The sequence below is a fragment of the Pleurodeles waltl genome, chromosome 6, assembly GCF_031143425.1.
Source record: "Pleurodeles waltl isolate 20211129_DDA chromosome 6, aPleWal1.hap1.20221129, whole genome shotgun sequence".
Lineage (NCBI taxonomy): Eukaryota > Metazoa > Chordata > Amphibia > Caudata > Salamandridae > Pleurodeles > Pleurodeles waltl.
In genome coordinates, this window is record NC_090445.1 from 94,503,754 (window position 1) to 94,525,073 (window position 21,320).

At 47.4% G+C, this 21,320-nt stretch overlaps 1 protein-coding gene across 2 annotated transcripts in view; it reads left to right on the top strand.

Annotated features, from left to right (window-relative positions):
- MED24 (mediator complex subunit 24) overlaps window positions 1–21,320 on the top strand; it is a 308,225-nt gene that overhangs the window by 226,507 nt on the left and 60,398 nt on the right. For both annotated transcript variants that reach the window (XM_069237418.1, XM_069237419.1), the window contains exon 22: window positions 2,940–3,033. In XM_069237418.1, coding sequence (XP_069093519.1) covers window positions 2,940–3,033 — 94 coding nt within the window. The remainder of the gene's footprint in view (window positions 1–2,939; window positions 3,034–21,320) is intronic.

Below are 21,320 nucleotides of genomic sequence, written 5' to 3' on the forward strand. Positions count from 1 at the left end.
AGGGATATGCTGGCTGGTTGATGAAGTACTGGGAGCCCTCCAAGGCTTTTGTAGGATGCACCGCTGCAGGACGAGATGGGTCTTTGTGATTGTCGGGACAGAAGCATGTAGATAGGGTTTGGTGCCAGAGTCCACGGTGAGTCCACAGTTCTTTTGCTGGTCGGATCTTCTTTGTCCCCGTTCTTGTAGTCCGACAAATCTGTGTTCCTGGTGTCAGGGGGGCCAACTAAATACTGAATTTAGGGGCAATTAGGGGAGTGTAGGGTAGTAGACAATGGGCTACTTACCCCGGAGATGAGTACACCCCATATATAACCATTTCCTGTGGGGAGTAGACATAACCCTGTCCCATAGTGCCTAGTTCTACCAAAAACAAGATGGTGGAACCTTTCTTTTGTGGAGCACATCCGGGAGTACACCTTAGGGATATGACTAGCCTGGTAGTGCAACACTCCTACTTTCATAGCTAATTTCCCTCCTGTCCTTGTGCCAAATGATCCTCAGGGCAGGGTATGTTATCTCCCAGGTCTGAAGGCAGCCAGGGTTGCATACGAAAGGTGGCAGGGGCTTTGAAACCCCTGACCTTGGTATACAGATTCACTAGCCATCCTGCTGGAGGAGGTGTGAACATCTTACTCCAAAGTAGGCATTGTTTCTGGCCTCAGAGAGCGTCGGCTCTCCCCTCCAGGGGATCAGAAATTTGTCTGTGCATTCACTAGCTACCCTGCTGGAGGCGGTGGGAACACCTTCTTCCAGAGAAGGCATTGTTTCTGGCCTCAGAGAGCATGGGGTTCTCACCTTCAGGGTGTCAGAAACTCATCTGTGGTGGCAGTCAGCCAGCACACTAGAGGGCTAGTAGGTTTTCAGAGGGCACCTATTATGTGCTCTCTGGGTGCATGTCAGAAATCCGATACTGGCATCAGCATGGGTTTATTGCAATGAGGTGTTTGATACCAAACACCATTATTTTCTGTGCAGCCATTTTGTAGCAGGGTAAGTCGTGAAGACCAGTGTCCAGTAGATGTCCTTAATATGGCTGCCCGATCACTTGCAGTAGTTAGTAATGGACCAAGACATCACAGGGGCATATCTGCCCATACAGAGACGTCTTCACATAAAATATAATGCACCCTGCCTTAAGGCATCAAGGGCTACTGTATGGGTGACTTACATATGTTATATGCTGTGACTTTGGCATGTCATTCAGTGAGTGTGCCGTGTCGTGTTTTCACTCATGGTGTGCACCATGACATGCAGTCTGAAATGGCAGGCTGCATGCAATTTGTATGCGGTCCCTTAGGGTGGCATAATACATGCTGCAGCCCTTAGGAGCCTTCTTTGGTACCCATGCCCTAGGTACCAGCGGTACCCACCTTCTTACTAGGAACATACAGTGGTGTCAGAGTGTTTGCCAATTGTGTGGCAGTTAGGCCATTTTACATTTTTTGTTGGGAAAGAACACTGGCACCGGGGCCTGGTTAGCAGGGATCCATTGCACATCACTCGACAAATATCAGTACCAGTGGCAAAAAGTGGGGGGTGACCATGACAAAAAGGGGCACTTTCCTACAGTTATCTATGATGAAAAGGAAACTCTGTATTGCAGTTCAGTATTATCAGGAATAGCAGCCCAGCTTCAGAGTCCCATGAGATAAAGAACATTATGTGAGTATACTGCATCTATTGTAAGGGATCATAGTGTGGTACATTCCCAAAGGCTTGACTTCCACCCCCAGTGAGCAGTTTTCCTTCTCTTTACCATCTGGTCACTTGCCTCCTCAGTTACACATGACCAGTTCAGGTCTGCAGTTTTTGTTCTTTTAAAGTTCATCTGTCAACCATCATAGCTTATCCTGTGAGAAGAAATGTGTGCTTCCTTTTAAAGATTTATTTGGTACATGGTTTCCTTGAGGTTTGCATGCAAGGATCCATTCTTTTACATATTCAGTTAATGGGGTTAACAATATTCTAGTTAAATCTGTGCAGCTTATTTTGGACAGGTGCACACAATTAATGTCAAGTGCTTATCGTAAAAAGCAACTTTTGTGACTACTATTTTTGTGTTCTTATTCACAGCTTTTCCTGAGGATAAGTTGCACAATTAAGAGTGCTGTCAAGGCATCACTGCAGAAAAGATTTTTACTCGTTTAGTAGACAGGAAATTAGAGTTTCCTGAAAGCCATTTTAGTCCAGCCCAAATACATTGAACCAGCTTTCGAGATCCATAGTGTGCAACAAGTAAATACATAGTAACGGTAGCAGTTTTCTAACATAAGTTATTTATGTTTATTTTTATGTTCTTTATGAGTCATACAGCCCTCGTTGATCAGTTCTGTACTTATGTTCATAGTCTGATGATAAAGTAAAGCAGTTATATCGGAAGGCTCGTTCTTAGGGGGCATAGTAAATTGCATTTAATTCTACATCAAAAACTGTGTATCTTTCTACTACCAAAATACAAACCATCCTCTTAAAAAAGACTCATCATTGAAGAAGCAGTGAGGCTGATAACGTAGTCCTGGGTAAGTAATGTTCCCTTTTCTAAAATGTCTGTAAGATATATGGTTTTGATAACCATATTGTGGTTGGTCCTATGTCAGTTTCCAGCAGTGACCTCTTCTTTATACAACAAAAAAGGACATTTTTTTTCTTGAGAAAAACTAATCTGGTTTCACTATATATTTTGCATTCTATGTGTTCAAGTGACCAATCTCACTGAATGTGGCACAGCACTTTCATCTTCATGGTCCAAAGGGTAATTCATAGAGTCAATAGAGAAGGGACCAGATTGCTTATCTTGACTAGGCCATGGGTTAAACAGCTGTATTTGGTGTCCAGCCAATAAGAATGTTTGTGCCCCACGTTTTTGTAACTGTGAGTCAGTGCACATTGTTTACAGTGATGCTTAAAAATGATGCTGTTTGTGTTCTCTGTTCTAGATTATCTGTCTGGTGTGCTCTAAGCTCCTACTCGTCACACAATAGGGGCCAGTCATCACCCCGTCAGAAGAAGCGGCATCGAGAAGACATTGAGGTATGAGCCTGACAGGCAGCTGTGCAACACATACAGTAAGGTTATTGGCTAGTTTAGTTCCAGATATTCTCATGCTAATGATTAGACAGGAGGCTATGCACTCCTTGTTGGTGTATAGTCAATAATATACTACCAAAAAGTGTGTGACAGTTGTCTGGCCTCTCCATCTTTGAAAGGTGGAAGGCTGTTGAGTGGTGCTAGCACCTATTAAGACACTCCAAGGGTACCAGCTGTTAGGCTTCCATATCTTCAAACACATTCAAGGCATTTAGTTGACTGGAACACTTGCAAAACCAACTGCACCAACAAGGAAATGGTGCAACCATTTTCCTGTAGCACTCGCTTAAATGCTTCATAAAGAAATTAGTCACTGACCTGCAACTCCAGTGTTGGAATCCTTTGTAGATTCTCATGCGACCTTCACGCCTCCCCAGTCATAGGCTTAGTACTTATTCTTGGTATCCTTCACACTTACACAATGAAATCTGAGCTGTGGTGAAGTAGAGCTCTCAGCACTTCTAGCTCATTGCTCAAAGTTTCAAATAAGGTGGTTGTGCTACCAGATAAACATTTGTTGGTCATTTGGCTATTTTAATTCTGTTATTTGCTATTGTGAAAGATCCACAGATTCCCAGCCTGATGATGAATGATTTAAGCATGTGAATCCATCAAAGATTCCAAAGCTGGAGAACTGGAATTTCTGATGGATACTTTTACCTGCAGATTTCCCACCTTGTAAATAAATACCCAGGTGCCAGACTTGATCTGGAAACCCAAAAAGCAGTAGGTGGTGACGTGCATCTCCAACAAAACTTCGTTCCACTCTGAAAGTTGCGAGCGGAGGCGCATGCATGCTGACATCAGTTCCTCTTTTTTTCCACGCCTTATGGCACAGATCTGGAGCTCTGTTCCTTTTGGTTAATCCTTGAATATAATATTTTCTTACAGATTTTCTCTTAAATTCCCCCATTTTACAAGGAAACATGTCACCCCTAAGACTACAGGGTTTAAACCTCTGAGGAACTGTCACAAACGGATGTCTGTGACAGATCCCATATGAGGTGTGCCTTTGGTGTTCAGTGCACAACTTCAAGGCCTGTACGACTGCACCTAGATTCATCCAAAAGTCATGCAAGTATGTGAAGCAAATCTCTGCATCGCAAAACACTGCATGACTCCACACAGGTCCCTCTCCTGGCTGAAATTTAGAGTGCTGACTGGATGTGTAGTAGATCATCATGGTCGAAGTTTTCAGGTAACACCAAAAAGAAACTCAAGAAGTACAAATGGAGCTTAATCCCTTTCTCCCATCTCCCAGATCTTTGGGTAGCCTGGGTTGCATAGCAAAGGTTTCAGGGGGCTTTGAAGCCCCTGGCCTTCTAATGGAGATTCACTAACCATCCTGCTGGAGGAGGTGTGAACACATCCTCCAGAGCAGGCGCAAAGGCATCATTGTGCCTCCAGGTTTCGCTTCTGTTCTGACAAGGAGCAGATTTCAACCTTGTCCCGATGTACCCTGAGTTTATGGGTCTATCTGTGACGTTGCAGCAGGTCATAGCTATAGAGGGGCCATACTGCATATCTTCGGGACACTTCCAGCGCCCTTTGTTGTGCCTTCAGGCCCTGAGGACCCACAGGGGCCTTTTGTCAAGTTACTTCTGGCGGATCTGTCCTCAGCACCTCCTGTTCTACTTGAGACCACTTTGGGTTTTGCACCAGCATTGGTACCGACTTCTGTTTTGTTACCTAAATCTGCACCAGTTCCTTGGAAATCACCACCAATGGCACTAGAGGAGGATCAATAGTCTATCTTGGTATCCACTCTGATCCAAATTCCTTTCAGTCTAGGCCATTCCCAGATGCTGATGTAGTGCAGGCAGTACCAAGTCCATATGACTCAAGTGTACCATTCCAGCACAGTCACACCCAGTCACTGCACCAACTTTTTGGATCAGACTTCACCCAGAGTGAGCCATATGGGTGATGGAGGAAGAGTTTGCCTCCTCCTATTTTGAAGACAATTGTCCACCGATCAACAAGATGCCACCCAATAGTGGTTTGGTTTCCCCCGGACCAGAAGATGAGAAAAACACAACCTTTGTGACCGTTATTATAGGAGCTGCCAAAGTCCTTGACCTTCACCTCTCCATTGTGGAGGTAAAGCCTAATGTTACTGAAATTCTTCAGCTTAGCCGACCAAACCTCTTCTACCTTTCAGTGAGGCTCTCACTGATGCATTCTTGGGGTATGGGCAGAACCCTCCTATTAATGGTCAGGTCACATGCTGCCATTGACCAGCTATAGACGACCCTGAGTTTTTAGTTGAGAATGAACCCTAATGCTTTGCCACCTACTCCTGACAGAGTTCAAAAGTATGGAAACGTTTGACAAGAGAATGTTTTCATTGGCCAGCCTTGCCTTTTGGTCACTCAATTCTAACTGCCTCTTAGGATATTACACTCATGCATCTTGAAACATGGTTGGTGAAATCTTTCTGCCAGTCCCAAAAGACGTCCTGTCTTGGCCCAAACAATCTAGGAAGGCTGGGATGCAGCTAAGTCAATCATAATCATTCACTCAGGGCTAGACATTACTGATTGTCTAGGAAGGACTATAGTTATATGTGTGGCACTCCAGCACCACACTCCAGCATGGATGATGTCCACAGGCTTCTTTTGGGACATCCACGTGTCCCTAATCGACACGCCCTTCGACTGTTCCTGCCTGCTCGATGAGAAGGCGAACCCTGCCTTCTAGTGCTTTAAAGAGCCAAGGCACGACACACACTTTGCTCCTTTTCAGTACCAGTCCTGCAGTCCCCCCCAACATTTTTGCCCTTTTTGGTGATGTGGCATGAGCTTGCCTAACGACTCAACAGTGTCAGGCCTCACCACTCTCACAGCAGACTTCCAGCCCTTTCAGAGGTCGGGCCGCGGGACTAACGGACAACGACCCTGCCATCAGGAGCAAAACATGTCCCAATCCTGTGTTCCTCCAGTGACAATTTCAAAACATCTTTAATACACCCTTAGTGGTACACGGCCGTATGATTGGAGCCGAGGTCCGTCACTTCCTTCAGGGTTGGTAGTGCATCACAGATGGGTCCTTCAAACTGTCCAACAGGGCCATGCCCTGCCATTCTTTTTCGATCTGCCACCTAGATCAGGGCAGTTTTTGGAGGGATATCTGTGCATTTTGCACCAGAAGCTGGAAGTTCTGTTTTACCAAAGGGCCATACGGAGAGTAGCGGTCTCAGAAGTGGAACTGGTTGTTATTCCCTGTAATTCCATGTGCCGAAGAAAGACAGAGGGCTTCACTCTATTTTGGGTCTTGGCCCTCTCAACACCTTACAGTGGAAGGACAAAGGTACTATCTGCACTGAATCCCAGAGACTTGATTGTGGCATTGGACCTGCTGGATGCCTATTTTCACATCACTGTCTAGCAGGCCCACAGGCGCACTACCTGTTGTTCAAGGTGGGCCACAAGCACTTTTAGTTTGCCATATTCTCTTTTGGTCTAACCAGATAGTAATGGTCGCTGCCTATCTTCAGGCATCAGGGGTCCCAGTCTTCCCCTACCTCGATGATTAGTTGTTTAATGCAGGCTCACCACAGTCAGTCGCGGGTCACCTCCAGATGATGGAGAACCTCTTGACATGTCTGGGGTTCTCAGTCAACATGCTGAAGTCACATCTGACTTCTTCGCAAAGACTTCCTTTCATATGAGATTTTTAGATATGAATGCACTCTCAGTCCTTTCTTCCGGACCAATGAGCCCCGGACTTTCGGGCTGTGACCCTAATGTTTGTCTCTGATCTGGGTCTCAGTGAAGCTAGCTTTGAGGCTTCTTGGCTTGCTGGCCTCCTGCATCCTAGTCGTTGACCTTGCCAGGTGGCATAAATGACCCCTGCTGTGGGATCTGAAGTCTTAGTAGGTATAGCACCAGGGGAACCCACCAAGAATCGATCTAGGTTTCAGAGGAGACTGCAAAAGATCTGCAGTGTTGGCTGCTCTACTGCAATTGGCCCAGTAGTAAACCCCTCTCTTTACCCCATCCAGAGCTGAAGGTGATGACAAACACATCACTACTAGCTTGGAGAGGCCATCTAGGAGAGGACTCTGGTCTCTGGCAGAGATCTACCTCCTCATAAACTTGCTGGAACTGGAGGCAATTTGCTTGGTTTTAAAGGCTTTCCTGCCAACTCTCAAAGGGGGGATGGTGAAGTTCTCACAGACAGCTCCGCTACCACGTGGTACTTTAGCAAGCAGGGTGGGGTTCTGGGTCTCATGCCAAGGTGCTCTATGCCTCTGTAACTGATCATATACCACCTGACAGGATCTTTAAACACCAGGGCCCACAAATTCTGCCGCTGATGCCTAGCAGATCACAAGTACGTGTAGGATGTTTCCAGCAGTGGGTAGAACTGAGGCTCGAATCCTTAACCACTGCTGAAAATGCGTAGAGCCAGTGTCTTGTTATTTGTTTTCTCCGTGGCTCAGCAAGAACTTGCAGTGGGCATTGTTAAAGGCGCTATCTGATAGAGACTTCTAGTTGCAGATTCCTTACCTTTGAATTTCCCCCCGGCGTCAAACTGGATCCGGAGAATTTTCTCAGCACTACCCCTGCACGCCATTAGGTGACATTGCTCGGCTCTGTGTCCATCGGCGTGATCCGTGCCGGTTATTACATCGCAGTTCCTATATATGTGCTGACGTCAGTTCCTTTTTTTCATGCCAGAAAGCGCCGATCCAAAGAGAGCTACCCCTCAATCACTTTTTGACTGGCCTTTTTGTCAACGATTTTTCAAGTTTTATACTCCTGGTGCGTTAAGGATGTCATTGATTGTAGGAAAGTACCCTCTTTCTTGGCATAGTTACCCCTGTTGTCTGCCTGTTGTCAGTGTGTTTGACTGTGTCTAATGGGATCCTGCTATCCAGGACCCCAGTAGTTTTGCTTTCTCCTCCAAATTGTACTTTTTTCTTCCCACAGTTGGCATACTGCCCCCCCCCCCCCATGTAAGTCCCTAGTATATGGGACCTAGATACCCAGGGCGTTGGGGTACCAGGGGCTCCCTATGGGCTTCAGCAGTTATTCTGCCACCCATAGTGAGCTCATGCAAAGGGTTCTGCAGGCCTGCCATTGCAGTCTGAGTGAAACAGGTGCATGCACCCTTTTTCACTACAGGTCACTGCACCAGGTCACTCTAACTCACCCCTATGGTAGGCCCTCTCAGCCCATAGGGTAGGGTGCAGGTACCTGTGTGTGAGGGCACCCCTGCACTAGCAGAGGTGTCCCCAGAAACTTCAGATCCATTTTCCTGGACTTTGTGGGTGCGGGGACTCCATTTTATGTGTGTACTGGACATACCTCACTACCTATGTCCAGCTAAATAATGGTAACTCCATACCTAAGCATGATTGGTATCAAACATGTCAGAATCATACCCCAATACTGTTACCAGTATTGGAAGTATTATTCCCTGCACTCAAAGGGCTCCTTAGAGGACCCCCAGCATAGCTCCTACCAGCCTTCTGGGGTTTTCCGGGCAGCCCAAGCTGCTGCCACACCTCAGACAGGTTTCTACCCTCCTGCTGCTTAAACAGCTCAAGCCCAGGAAGACAGAACAAAGGATTTCCTTTGGGAGGGGAGGGGGGGGTAACACCCTCTCCATTTGGAAATAGGTGTTACATGGCTTGGGAGGGGTAGCCTCCCCAAGCAACTGGTGTGCTTTGAAGGGCACATTTGGTGCCCTCTATGCATAAATCAGTCTACAACGGTCTGGGGACCTCCAGTTCCTTCTCTTGCGCGAAGCTGGACAATGGAAAGGGGAGTGACCACTCCCCTGTCCATCACCACCCAAGGGGTGGTGCCCAGAGCTCCTCCAGAGGGTCCCTAGGTTCTGCCATCTTGAATTAAAGGTTGGCAGGGACCTCTGGGAGCATTTGAGTGGCCAGGTCAGGCAGGTGACGTCAGAGCCCCCTCCTGATAGGTGGTCACCTACCTAAGTGACCAATCCCCCTTTCAGGGCTGTAGGAAGCTACCCTGGTGTGTGGTGGGTACCAATGGTACTTACATCTTATGCCCTCTTAGTGAAGTGTAGGCAGTGTCTAGAAGCCAGGCTCTCTAGAGGTAGCTGTGGATGAGCAAACAAGGCTAATCCAGGAGACATGCAAAGCTCATCCAATACCACTATAGTCACACAGCACTTACACACGAGAAAGAAAACACTCAGTTGTACAAAAATAAAGGTACTTTATTTTTGGAACAAATCACCACAAAATATTAGACAGATAAGCCACCCTTAGGAGGTAAGTAATACACTAAGGGGGTCATTACAACCTCCAAGACCGCTGCGGCTGCGGGAGACAGAATACCGCCATTGCTGGCGGTATTCCTGGCTCCCTATTATGACATTTCCGCTGGGCCAGCGGACGGTAACAGTGTTACCGTCCGCTGGCCCAGCGGAAATGTCACATCAACATTGCTGCCGGCTCGTAATAGAGCCCGCGGCAATGCTGATGTGCAGCGGGTGCAGTAGCACCCGTAGCGCATTTCACTGCCCGAAATTCGGGCAGTGAAATGCGCGACGGGGCTATGCCTGGGGGCCCCTGCACTGCCCATGCCAAGTGCATGGGCAGTGCAGGGGCCCCCAGGGGCACCCCAAGTCCCCTTACCGCCAGCCATTCCATGGCGGTGTTTACCGCCACGGACAGGCTGGCGGTCGGGGACTCATAATCCCCAGGGCAGCGGTGCTTGCACCGCTGCCCTGGGGATTGGTATGTTGGAGGGGCCGGCGGTATGGCCGTGGCTATTGCGCCACGGTCATAAGTGCTGGCGGAACACCGCCAGCCTGTTGGCGGTGTTACCGCCACCTTACCGCCGTCCGCCAGGGTCGTAATGACCCCCTAAATGTATACACTAGTAATCAGAAACAAGCATAGAAAAGGTTAGAGAACAGTGCAAATAGCAATAACCAATAGTGTCCCTAGGAGGAGCACAAACCATATACCAAAAAAAAAATGAATGTGGACAAGATGCCCCCCCACCTAGGTAAGTAAAATGTATAGAGGGGAGCTGGGATTACTAGAAAACCACAGAGGTAAGTAACACAATATCCCCCAGCGACCAGGAATGCAGGAGTAAAACACTGGATTTTCCCCAAACCACCCAAAAGGAGGAAAAGAAGACACCCAGATAAGACTGCAGGAAAACCAGCGGTGGGTTCCTGAAGAAAGAAGTCCTGTGGAGAGAGGCGGCCAAGTCCAAGAGTCACAGTGGAGTCCAGAAGGAGTAGGAGCTACTACGCACCCAGCTGTGGATGCAGGAGTTAGTCGACGGTGATAAAGAACAGGTCAACACCGCAGCCCTGGAGCCGGAGAAGAGTTACTGATGGGTGCAGATGATGTTCCAAGCTGGAAGGAAGATGGGTGTTGGTGCAGGAATTCCACTAACAAGGCTTGGCAAAGGCAAACATGCAGTTAGCAGAAAAGTGGTGCTGCCAGGGACCAGCAAGGCCCAGGAGGACTCAACCCAGAAGGGGGAGTCACAGGGGACTGTGGGGGCTGCCTCTTCTTCTGTGGACACTCTGCCTTGCGGAGACTTCCCCTAGGACTCCCCCTGTGTGGGGCGAGTCTTCCTCGATCTTGCTGGTCTCCGGCAGCTCCACTTATGATTCACCGCGACTTCTGCCTTTGCCTTGTTGGTGACTTTTCCACGCCACTGACAGAGTGCAATCATCTATCCAGCGTGGGTTGTCGACTTCATCCTCCAGGAACTCTTCACCTGCTCCAGGGCTGCATTCATGACTCTCTTTGTTCTACTGTCAACCAACTCCTGCATCCACAGCTGGGTGGGTAGTAGCTCCTATTCCCCCTGGAACCTTCTGTGACTTATGGACTTGGTCCCCTTCTTCCACAGGTCTTCCTCTTCAGGAACCCACTGCTAGTTTCTTGCAGTCTTGTCTGGGTGTTGCATTTTCTTCCTTTTCTTCCTTTTGGGTGGTTTAGGGAAAATCCAGTAACTTACTCCTCTCTTCCTGGTCGCTGGGGGGGGGCACTGTGGTACTTAGGGGTTTCCTATTTCCTCCAGCTCCTCTCTACACATCCCACTTACCTAGGTGGGGGTCCTGCATTTGCAGTCCATTTTTTTTTGTATATGGTTTGGGCTCTCCCTAGGATCACTATTGTCGACTTGCATTTGCAGTATTTTCTATCACTTTTTATGCCCATTTCTGATTACTAGTGTACATATGGAATGGTTTCTTACCTGTAACTCCAGTTCTCTCGTAGGGGTATTTCCATGATAGTCATAAGCACTGAATAGTTCTGCGCGCCTGCGGGGACCCCGGAGCACTGATGTGAAGTATATTCTTAAGTGCAAATACCAGCCCTTTAAAAAGGTCTGTCAAAAAAACCCACTTAAGAATAACATTGTGCAGCCTATGTGAACAGCTACACAGGCCAAATTGTTGAAAAGAAAAAAAAGCTGTAGTGTAAATTTACGTTCAAATACCTATTTACTTTAGAAATGTAATAACAAATACATTCTCATACTTTATTTACACCTCTCATGAGAATAAAACAATGCAGGGCAGTGTACCCCATAGGCTGCCATTATACAGAATGTAAATAGAGCTGTGCCTTTAAGAAAGTAAAGTTCCTGTATCCCATCATGCACAGCAAAAGGCAGTTGCCTCAGTTCTTTTTGAAGGCTTGTAACCTGACATGAAGGAACAAAACATTCATTGGAGTACCAACATCGATACTATAAAGACAACCTTTTCTATGTCAATTCCACTGGGGAGTAGGGAGGGTTGCTTATGACTATCATGGAAATACCCCTACGAGAGAACTGGAGTTACAGGTAAGAAACCATTCCTTCTCTCGTAGGGGATTTCCATGTATACTCATAAGCACTGACTAGACTAGCAAGCCCATCGCCATAACCGCGGTGGAGTAGACCGAATAATACTGACAAAAACATGAGTTATGCAAATAAATTCTTAAGCAAGGCCTGTCCAACCTGCGCATCTGCCCTAGCGTCTGTATCAAGGCAGTAATGCTGAGTAAAGGTATGGACCGACTTCCAAGTGGCAGCCTTGCATATTTCTGCCAAAGGGATATTTCTCATCAAGGCCGCAGTAGCTGCCTTCCCTCTAGTAGAGTGGGCTTTTGGCCTACCACCAAGGGATTTGTTCGCTAACTGATAACATAACATTATACATGAAACAATCCACCTGGATAATGATTGCTTAGACGTGCCCAAGCCTGTTCTAACTGGGCCATAGTTAACAAAAAGCTGCTGTGATTTACGTAAGCATTTTGTCCTGTCCAAGTAAAATTTCAAAACCCTCTTTACATCCAGAGAGTGCAGAGTTCTCTCAGCAGGAGTAGTTGGATTTTGAAAGAAAGTTGGTAATGAAATGGTTTGGTTCACATGAAAGTCGGAAACGACTTTTGGTAAAAATTTTGGATGAGTCCTCATTACCACTTTCGCAGAATGAAAAACCATGTAGGGTTCTTGAGCGCAAAGGGCCTGGATTTCGCTGACCCTACGCGCTGAAGTGATTGCAACCAGAAAAGGAGTTTTCCATGTGAGATGTTGAAGTGATGCCTTATGTATTGGCTCGAATGGAGGTAGCATCAGACGCGCATCAGACGCGCTACATTCAGTTCCCATGGAGGAGATGGCCTCCTAATGGGAGGAAAGACCTTTTTTAAACCTTCCAGGAAGTCCTTAATAATTGGAATCCGAAAAAAGGAGGTTTGTGAGGGGCTCTTTCTGTATGCCGTTAGAGCCGCCAAGTTTACCTTTATTGATGACAATTGTAAGCCCGATTTTGCCAAACTTAGGGGGTTATTCTAACTTTGGAGGAGTGTTAATCCGTCCCAAAAGTGACGGTAAAGTGACGGATATACCACCAGCCGTATTACGAGTTCCATAGGATATAATGGACTCGTAATACGGCTGGTGGTAAATCCGTCACTTTTCCGTCACTTTTGGGACGGATTAACACCTTCTCCAAAGTTAGAATAACCCCCTTAGTAAGTATGGCAGGATAGATTCCTCTCCACAGGATACCGGGTCAATGTTGTTGTCCAAACACCACACACAGAATCTTTTCCACTTGCTTGCATAAGCCGATCGTGTGGAAGGGCGCTTTGCTTCTTTTAGGATTTTTAGGATTTCCATACAGTCCTGAGGTAGGTTCAAGTGTCCATATTGCACTAGCTCAGGAGTCATACTGCCAAACTCAACGATGAGAGGTTGGGATGAGATATCTGCCATCTGAACTTCGTGAGCAGGTCTGGACGATGAGGCAGCCTGATGTGTGGCTTGAGTGACCGGTGAAGAAGGTCTGGAAACCACCATTGGCGTGGCCATTCTGGAGCAATTAGGATCATTTTGGACTGAGCATTGGATAACTTCTGGAGGACTGCCGGAATCAGGGGAAGCGATGGAAAGGCGTAAAAAAATGCTCCTGACCAGCTTATCCACAGGGCATTCCCCAGTGTCCCTGGATGGTAACATCTGGAGGCGAAGTTTTGTCATTTTTTGTTTTCTGGGGTTGCGAATAGGTCTATAGAGGGGGTACCCCATAGTGCGAAAATGGAACGAACGACGTCGTTGTGTAACACCCACTCGTGGTTCTCGTCCATTACGCGGCTGAGAGCATCCGCTTGAACATTCTGGCTGCCAGGCAGGTGAGTTGCCACTAGCGACAGGTTCCTGGCTAGAAGCCAATGCCAGATTGTCTGAGCCTCTCTGGATAATATCCTGGACCTGGTGCCTCCTTTTTTGTTTACGTAATACATAGTGGCCACGTTGTCCGTCTGGAGGAGGAGAGTTTCTGTTTTCAGAGAGGGTAGGAAGGCTTTGAGCGCAAGGTGGACTGCGCGAAGCTCCAGCAGGTTGATATGATAGAGACTCTCTCTCTGTGACCACTTGCCTTGGACTCGAAGATGATCCATGTGCGCTCCCCATCCGAGCAGTGATGCGTCTGTTACGATGGTTTGAGCTGGAGGCTGTTGTTGGAAAGGAATCCCCACCAAGAGATTGTTGGGTGAACACCACCACTTGAGGGACTGTAGGGCGTGGGGAGAAAGGAGGACTTTGCTCTCCCAATCGTCCATCAGTTGACACCATTGATCCTCCAGGTCTTCTTGTAAGGGTCTCATATGGAGGCGAGCATTGGGAACGAGATGGATACAAGACGCCATTGAGCCCAGTAGAGAGGCTATTACTCTTGCAGTGGTCTGTGGAGTTCTCTCTAGTTGTTTGCACTTTTGGAGAATCGATAATCATCGTTCCTCCGACGGAAACACCTTTCCTAGATTGGTATCTATAATGGCCCCCAAGTAATGCAACCTCTGAACAGGCGTTGCTGTGGACTTCACGAGATTGACTTGAAGACCGAGATTCTGTAACAGCTGTAGAGCCCATTTGAAATGTTGTTGGGCCTCTAGATAACTGGAGGCCTTTATGAGCCAATCGTCTAGATAGGGGTAGACAAATATTCGATGTTTCCTCAAGTGGGCGGCTACCACCGCCATGCATTTGGAAAAAGTTCTCGGCGCTGATTTGAGGCCGAAGGGTAGAACCGCAAATTGGTAATGACGTTTGCCGACGGTGAACCTTAGGAATTTTCGATGTTTCTTGCTCACCGGAATATGAAAATAAGCGTCCCAAAGGTCTATCGCACAGAGCCAGTCGCCCTGACGAAGATGTGGGTAAATTTGGTGCAAGGATAGCATCCTGAATTTCTCTTTGCGAATCCACTTGTTTGCTGTCCTTAGATCTAGAATGGGACGAAACTCTTGTTTGTCCTTTTTTGGCACTAGAAAATACCTCAAATAAATCCCTTTCCCTTGTTGGCTGATCGGGACGGGTTCTATAGCTCTTTTTTGTAATAGAATAGTGACTTCTAACTGAAGAGCTTTGAGGTGGTGGCTGGCTGGTTTGGGTGGAACAGATGGCGGAGGACTGGTGAATCTGTGAGCATAACCATGTCGCACAATATTCAATACCCAGGCGTCTGATGTGATGCGTAGCCACTCGTCCAGATGATTTGAGATACTTCCCCCTAACGGAGTGGATAACGGAGGAGGGGGAAGCGAAGATTCAGGGCTTAGACGCGGGAGCCTGGCGAGTTGCCTGAGTTTGTGGCGTTGAACGACCCCTTGTCGACTTTCGCTGTGTCGAGAAGGCCCTTTGATGTTGCTGTTGCTGCTGGGGGCGTGAAGACATCCAGTGTGGTGTCTGATACCTGTGGGTGAAAAGTCTTCGCTGATAGGGACGGAATACTTTTCGTTGTTCTTTCGGGCGTTCTATGCCTACTGCTTTTAGAGTGTCTAGCTCAGACTTCATCCTGGCCATCTCGTCATCGGCATGAGAGCCGAACAAAGTGGAGCCTGAGAATGGTAAATTCTGTATTCTCTGCTGTGCTTCTGGTTTGAGAGATGTCAATCGCAACCATGCGTGTCGTCTTAAAGCTACTCCGTGAGCGTAGTTATGTGCAGACAGCACCGAAGAATCAGCAGCAGCGCTTATTACCTGGTTGGAAACCATGGCTCCCTCACCCACGACCTCCAAGAAACTTCCCTTTTGTCCTTAGGAAGATTCTCCGCAAACTGCAGCATAGAGTCCCAGAGGGCCCGATCGTATCTCCCTAATAAAGCAGTGGCACTGGCTGCTTTCATTGTGATGGCTGCGGTAGAGCATACTTTTCGGCCTGCAGCATCGATCTTTCTGCTCTCTTTATCCGGAGGTGAGGAGGAAGACGGTGATGTAGAGTGCAACTTCTTTGCCGCTACTATAACCACCGAGTCCGGCACTGGGTCCGACCTCAAGAATAGAGGATCTTGTTCCGGTGGACGATACTTCTTAATAAGTCTGGAAGGAGCAGATTTCGTTGCGGCCGGTGTCAGAAAAATATCCATTGCCGGTTCAATAAGACCCGGAACCAGTGCAAGCAAAGGTCTTGAAGATGTCCTCTGGTGTAAAGTCTCGATGATTACTGAGGTCGATGGAGCGGGTACCGCCAGCGGGATATTTAGTTTGGTCGCCCCGCGCACTAAGACCTCTTGGAATGTATTCACGTCGTCTATGGGGGACACTCTCGGGGACGGTGAGTCCAATAGGGTTGGAGAGTAGTCCCGTGTAGACGAAGAAGAATGTCTATGACGTGAATGTGGAGATCTCTGCCGTGACTCATGACGATGGTGCCGAGAGGAAGACGAACGTCTAGAGGAATGTCTAGAATGCCTTATGGATTGCGTTGGAGTCCTCGGAGCAGACTCTGAAGGGGGAGCCGGAAGAGGAGCCATAGGTGTTACTGGTGTCTGTGGCAACGGCGACTGTTGAGGAGAGAGCTGTGGCGACGCTGGAAGCAGGATGAGTGAGGCCGAGGATTCTGAAGTGGTATAAACCCTTCTAGGTCTCCTTGATTGTCGCCTCGACGTCGACACACTCCTCGACGTCGAAGTACGGTGACGGCGAGTGCCTCTTGACGTCGATTTCTCTCGCCGCTGAGATCCCCTCGACGACGACCCTCGACGTCGATGTTGTGACGGCGATCGTCTCCGACGGCGAGCACTCTCTCTCAACGCCGATCGCCCTCGCCGTGTCGACGGCGAACCGGACCCAGATCTTCTCGACGTCGATCGTCCTTGCCGCGTCGACGGCGACCCAGACCCTCTTGACGGCGAGCGTCCACGCCGTCTCGACGGCGAAATGGCTGCCGTCGTCGAACGATGTTTCTTCCTCGCCGGTGAACCGGTCCTCGACGGCGAGCATGTTGGCGCCGTTCCTGGTCTCGACGTCGACGCCCTCGACGTCGTCTGAGACCTATGCCGTTTCTGAGCAGGTCTGGTAGGAGTTGCAGAGGAAACAGGGTGAGCCCTGGTAGAAGACTGACCTTCTCCTCGCTCTGTGGCAGAATGACCACTTTTTCTCCTGTCCTCTCTTGCCTGAAGTCGAATTTTCTCCCTATCACAAAGGGTTCTTCTGGAGAAAGTTCTACAGATGTCACATGATTCAGGTTTGTGGCTGGATGGAAGGCAAATTATACAGACTCAATGTGGGTCTGTTTTAGCCTTTTTTCTGCCACAAGAAGGGCATTTATCAAAAAGTGAAGGCATTTCTAAACTAGAAAAACCTCAAATTTCTGTCAGAATTTGACAGAAAAGATTAATAAGATAAATAAAGTATGAGAATGTATTTGTTATTACATTTCTAAAATAAATAGGTATTTGAACGTAAATTTACACTACAGCTGTTTTTTCTTTTCAACAATTTGGCCTGTGTAGCTGTTCACATAGGCTGCACAATGTTATTCTTAAGTGGTTTTTTTTTACAGACCTTTTTAAAGGGCTGGTATTTGCACTTAAGAATATACTTCATATCAGTGCTCCGGGGTCCCCGCAGGTGTGCGGAACTATTCAGTGCTTATGACTATACATGGAAATCCCCTACGAGAGAACTAGTGTGTTACCTCCTATTGGAGGGTTGCCTCTCTAGTACTTTTTAGTAATCGTGTGACCAAAATAAAGTACCTTTATGTTTGTAACGCTGAGTTTTTTTCTTTCATGTGCGTAAGTGCTGTGTGACTACAGTGGTATTGCATGAGTTTCATGTCTCGTAGATAAGCCTTGGCTGCTCATCCACAACTACCTCTAGAGAGCATGGCTTCTAGACACTGCCTACACTTCACTAAGAGGGGATACCTGGACCTGGTATAAGGTATAAATACCATAGGTACCCACCACACACCAGGCCAGCTTCCTACACTCTCCCAGATTTAACACATGCCTCCACTCCTGGTCTTTCTTTTCCATGAGGAAGAGTGTACTTACAAAAAGCCTGTGCACGAAGGGAACTTCTATAATGCTGCACTTCTGCAACATACGTTTTACCTCTTCTTCTACCAAATTCTGCTGATGTGCGGTCAAACTTAGTTATTTTGAGGGAACAGCTTGGAAGGGTTTTATCACAAAATCTATCTTGAATCCCTGGACGGTCTCTAGCACCCAAGGATCCTGCATAATTGTTTCCTTTGCCTGGGAAAAAAGTCTGAGGCAACCTCCCACTCTTCCCAAGGGAGAAGCTAAAATTGTTACACTCACTCTGGTAACCGACTGAGCCTTATCTACGTGACCTATTCCCCTTTTCACAATGGAAACGTACTATTTGGGGATAGAAGGTCATGGTTGCTCCGAATTGATATCCTCTGCCAAAGCATCTTTGTCTGAAGTTTGAGAAGTAAAACCTCTGTTAGCCCCAACCGGCAGAAAGTCCCCTTCTCCCGGCCTGTCCAAAAACACCTGGACTGAAAACCCTGCACATGTTTGATTGGGCCTTGTCAAGGGCAGTAAAGGTTGCCACATACTTGCCCAGGGTTTTAATCATGTCCTCGTCGAAGAGAAGATCCTTGGGGTTCTCGTAGGGTTCTCTCTCTGCCAGATCTTAAAGTTTAGGATTTATTTTCATAAGTACTACTCTATGCACCTCAGCATTGAGGCCAGCATTGGCAGGACCAAGACGAACCAACCCCCTTGGGCGCCAACCCCTGAGGAGATTTATATCTAAAGGGAGCTTGTTGAAATGGCCCTCCTCAGCCATGTCAGTGATCCTTGGCAGGGTCCTGCTCACATCATGCAGGCTGTCCTGGCAAGCCTTAAGGGATCGTCAAGCCCCTGCTAGGATCTATGCCTAGTTTAAAGAGCAAGGTAGTAAGCTCCGGGTCTAGGTTTGCGATAAGGTACACTTTATAATGGATTACTGGTCTTGAGCATTCTGCCTTTAGAATACTACCGGCTTCCTTCTCAAGTGGGTTCCTGATCCATAGTTTGATGGATTTGCCCACATGGTCCAGGGGTCACCACTCGACACTCCTGGGGTGCCTATGTCGTGTGGGGAAAACATTTCCTCCCCCATTGGATCTTAAACTATTTCCTTGGAGATAGACAGGATCTCAGCCTCTGTAAAGAGGTCATCATTTTCAAAGTCCCCCTGTTCAAGGTCTAATACATACTCATCTAAGGGCTCTGTTGGTTTTTCCTCCTCTTCCAACTCAATATCCTGAGTGCCGCACAGGACGCCAGTCTCCTTTGAGGTGCTTATACCTCTCATTCTTTTTGAGGTGCTTGGACCACCAGTCTTTTTGAGGTGCTTGGACCTCCCATCCTTTTAAGGGGTATAGACTCTCGATATGTTTAGATTTCCTCCTTCTCTTACCTCCTTTATCTCCATAATCGGATTCTCCCACCCAAGATGGACCTGCGTTCAAATTAATTATTAGATCCCATAGAGCTTTTATTAGCCATCACCTGATCAAAGTCTTGTTTACGCCGGTATGCATCTCCTGTTATATAAGCTTCTTAATTACCTGTTCATTAATATTTGCATTGGGGATCTCAGGGCTCTCTATCTACTGATCTGACATCTTAGTCGAATGAGTGAAAGGAGGATTATTTTAAAATAGTCACAAAATACCCTGCAGGTATATGATATAATGAGATAAAGGAGAGGCTTATTTTAAAACAAAAATTACTTGGAAGCAATAAACACACACCCTGGATGAGGAACAGCAATTCCTCACTGTAAATAGCTGATCACTGAGACACTGTCAACTGCCACCGTGACAGTGTCTCCCAGCAGCCGCTTTTACACTAGTAATGTGTTGGGCAAAGCCCAAGCAAAAACGGCCGCGCACTGGACCAGCTATGCCATTGCCCAGCGCTTTGCATTAATATCTGCCCGACATGTAATTCATCAAGAACGTGTCTGGTGAAGGTGGCCGACCGCAGCAGCCCTGGGACTGAAGAGCTTCCCAAAATCCGGGGGCTGCCATCACATGCATGGCGGGTGTCACAGCACTCAGGGACCCAGAGCCAGGGGCCGCCGGTACACGCACTGAGGTGCCCGCAGCAAACAGAGGTGCCTGAAGTCGCCACGGTCAGAGAGCGATGTATAAGTCGGCCCGCAGCAAATCAGGCTTGTGCTGAGAGCAGTCCAGAAGCTCTAAAATGAGCACCCCGGGAAATCTGTGAGCGTCACTCCTCCAAAGGCTGATATCAAACCAACCCTTAAAAACCTAAATCTTCAACCCAAATCAGCATAGCTAGCACAAGTTTTCTTGAATTGAAAACTGCAGCTAATGCTCACATAATTTTGAAATATCACACAAGCAAACATACAACAATGAAAAATGAACGTACTTATCTGCGAGGGGACTCAGACCTCCAGTAAGTCTTTCCGCCCATATCATTTCTTCCCAGAGTTCTCAAGAAGATCAAGAATGACTGGGCCCAAGTAATCCTTGCGGCCCAAGCTGTTGAGCGTGTTCATCGATCCTCCAGTCAGGCTCCCCCTTCAGGGGGTTCTTCTGTCGCAGCACAGAGGAGGGTTCTGCACCTGAATCTGTCCACTCCCCGCCTTTTTGCATGGTGATTGAGCGACGACAGTTGACAGCTTTTGACATTCCGCTCGAAGTCTGCAATGTAATCTTGGCAGCCAGGCATCACTCCACCAAAATGGTATATGCCTGCCATTGGAAAGAAATTTGTGGCATGGTGCACAGACAAGTCTGTTGAACACCTTTCTGACCTTCTATTTGAGGTCCTGTTGTTTATACTTTCTCTGACCCGGCACTGCTCTGCTATGGGCACTATCAAGGGTTATTGTCTGCAATTTCAGCTTTTTTCCTGATCATACTTCCTTGTTTAAGTCCCCTATTGTGCATAGCTTCTTTATAGGTCTTACACATATGTTTCCTCCATCCCTATTCATTATGCCCCAAAGGGATTTGATTTTGGTTTTGACATTTCTGGTGTGTGCTCTTTTCGAGCTTCTTCACAATTGTCATTTCAGGCTTCTCACTTTAAAAACAGCCTTCCTTGTGACCATTACACCTGCCCGCAGGGTGAGTAAAATGCAGGTGTTGTCATCTAAGCCTCCTTACCTTTCCATCTTTCCTGACAAAGTGCTTCTTCGCACTAAGGATTCTTTTCTACCAAAAGTGGCTATACCCTTTCATGTAGGCCAGTTCATCACCACATCCTTCTAAGGAGGGGTACTGCTCAGAAAATTATCCGGATCCAGTCTGATGTCTGGGGTAAATTCAAAGGTAAGGAATCTGCAACTAGAATATGTCTCTCTACCAAGTAAGGCATTACCAAAGGTAAGTAACTTGTTCATCTGCCTTTTTATGTTTGCCGGGCCAGCTGTCTTTGTTTAAATCACCCTTTGTGATGAAGTTTTAGAAAGGTTTGACATATGGATTTCCAC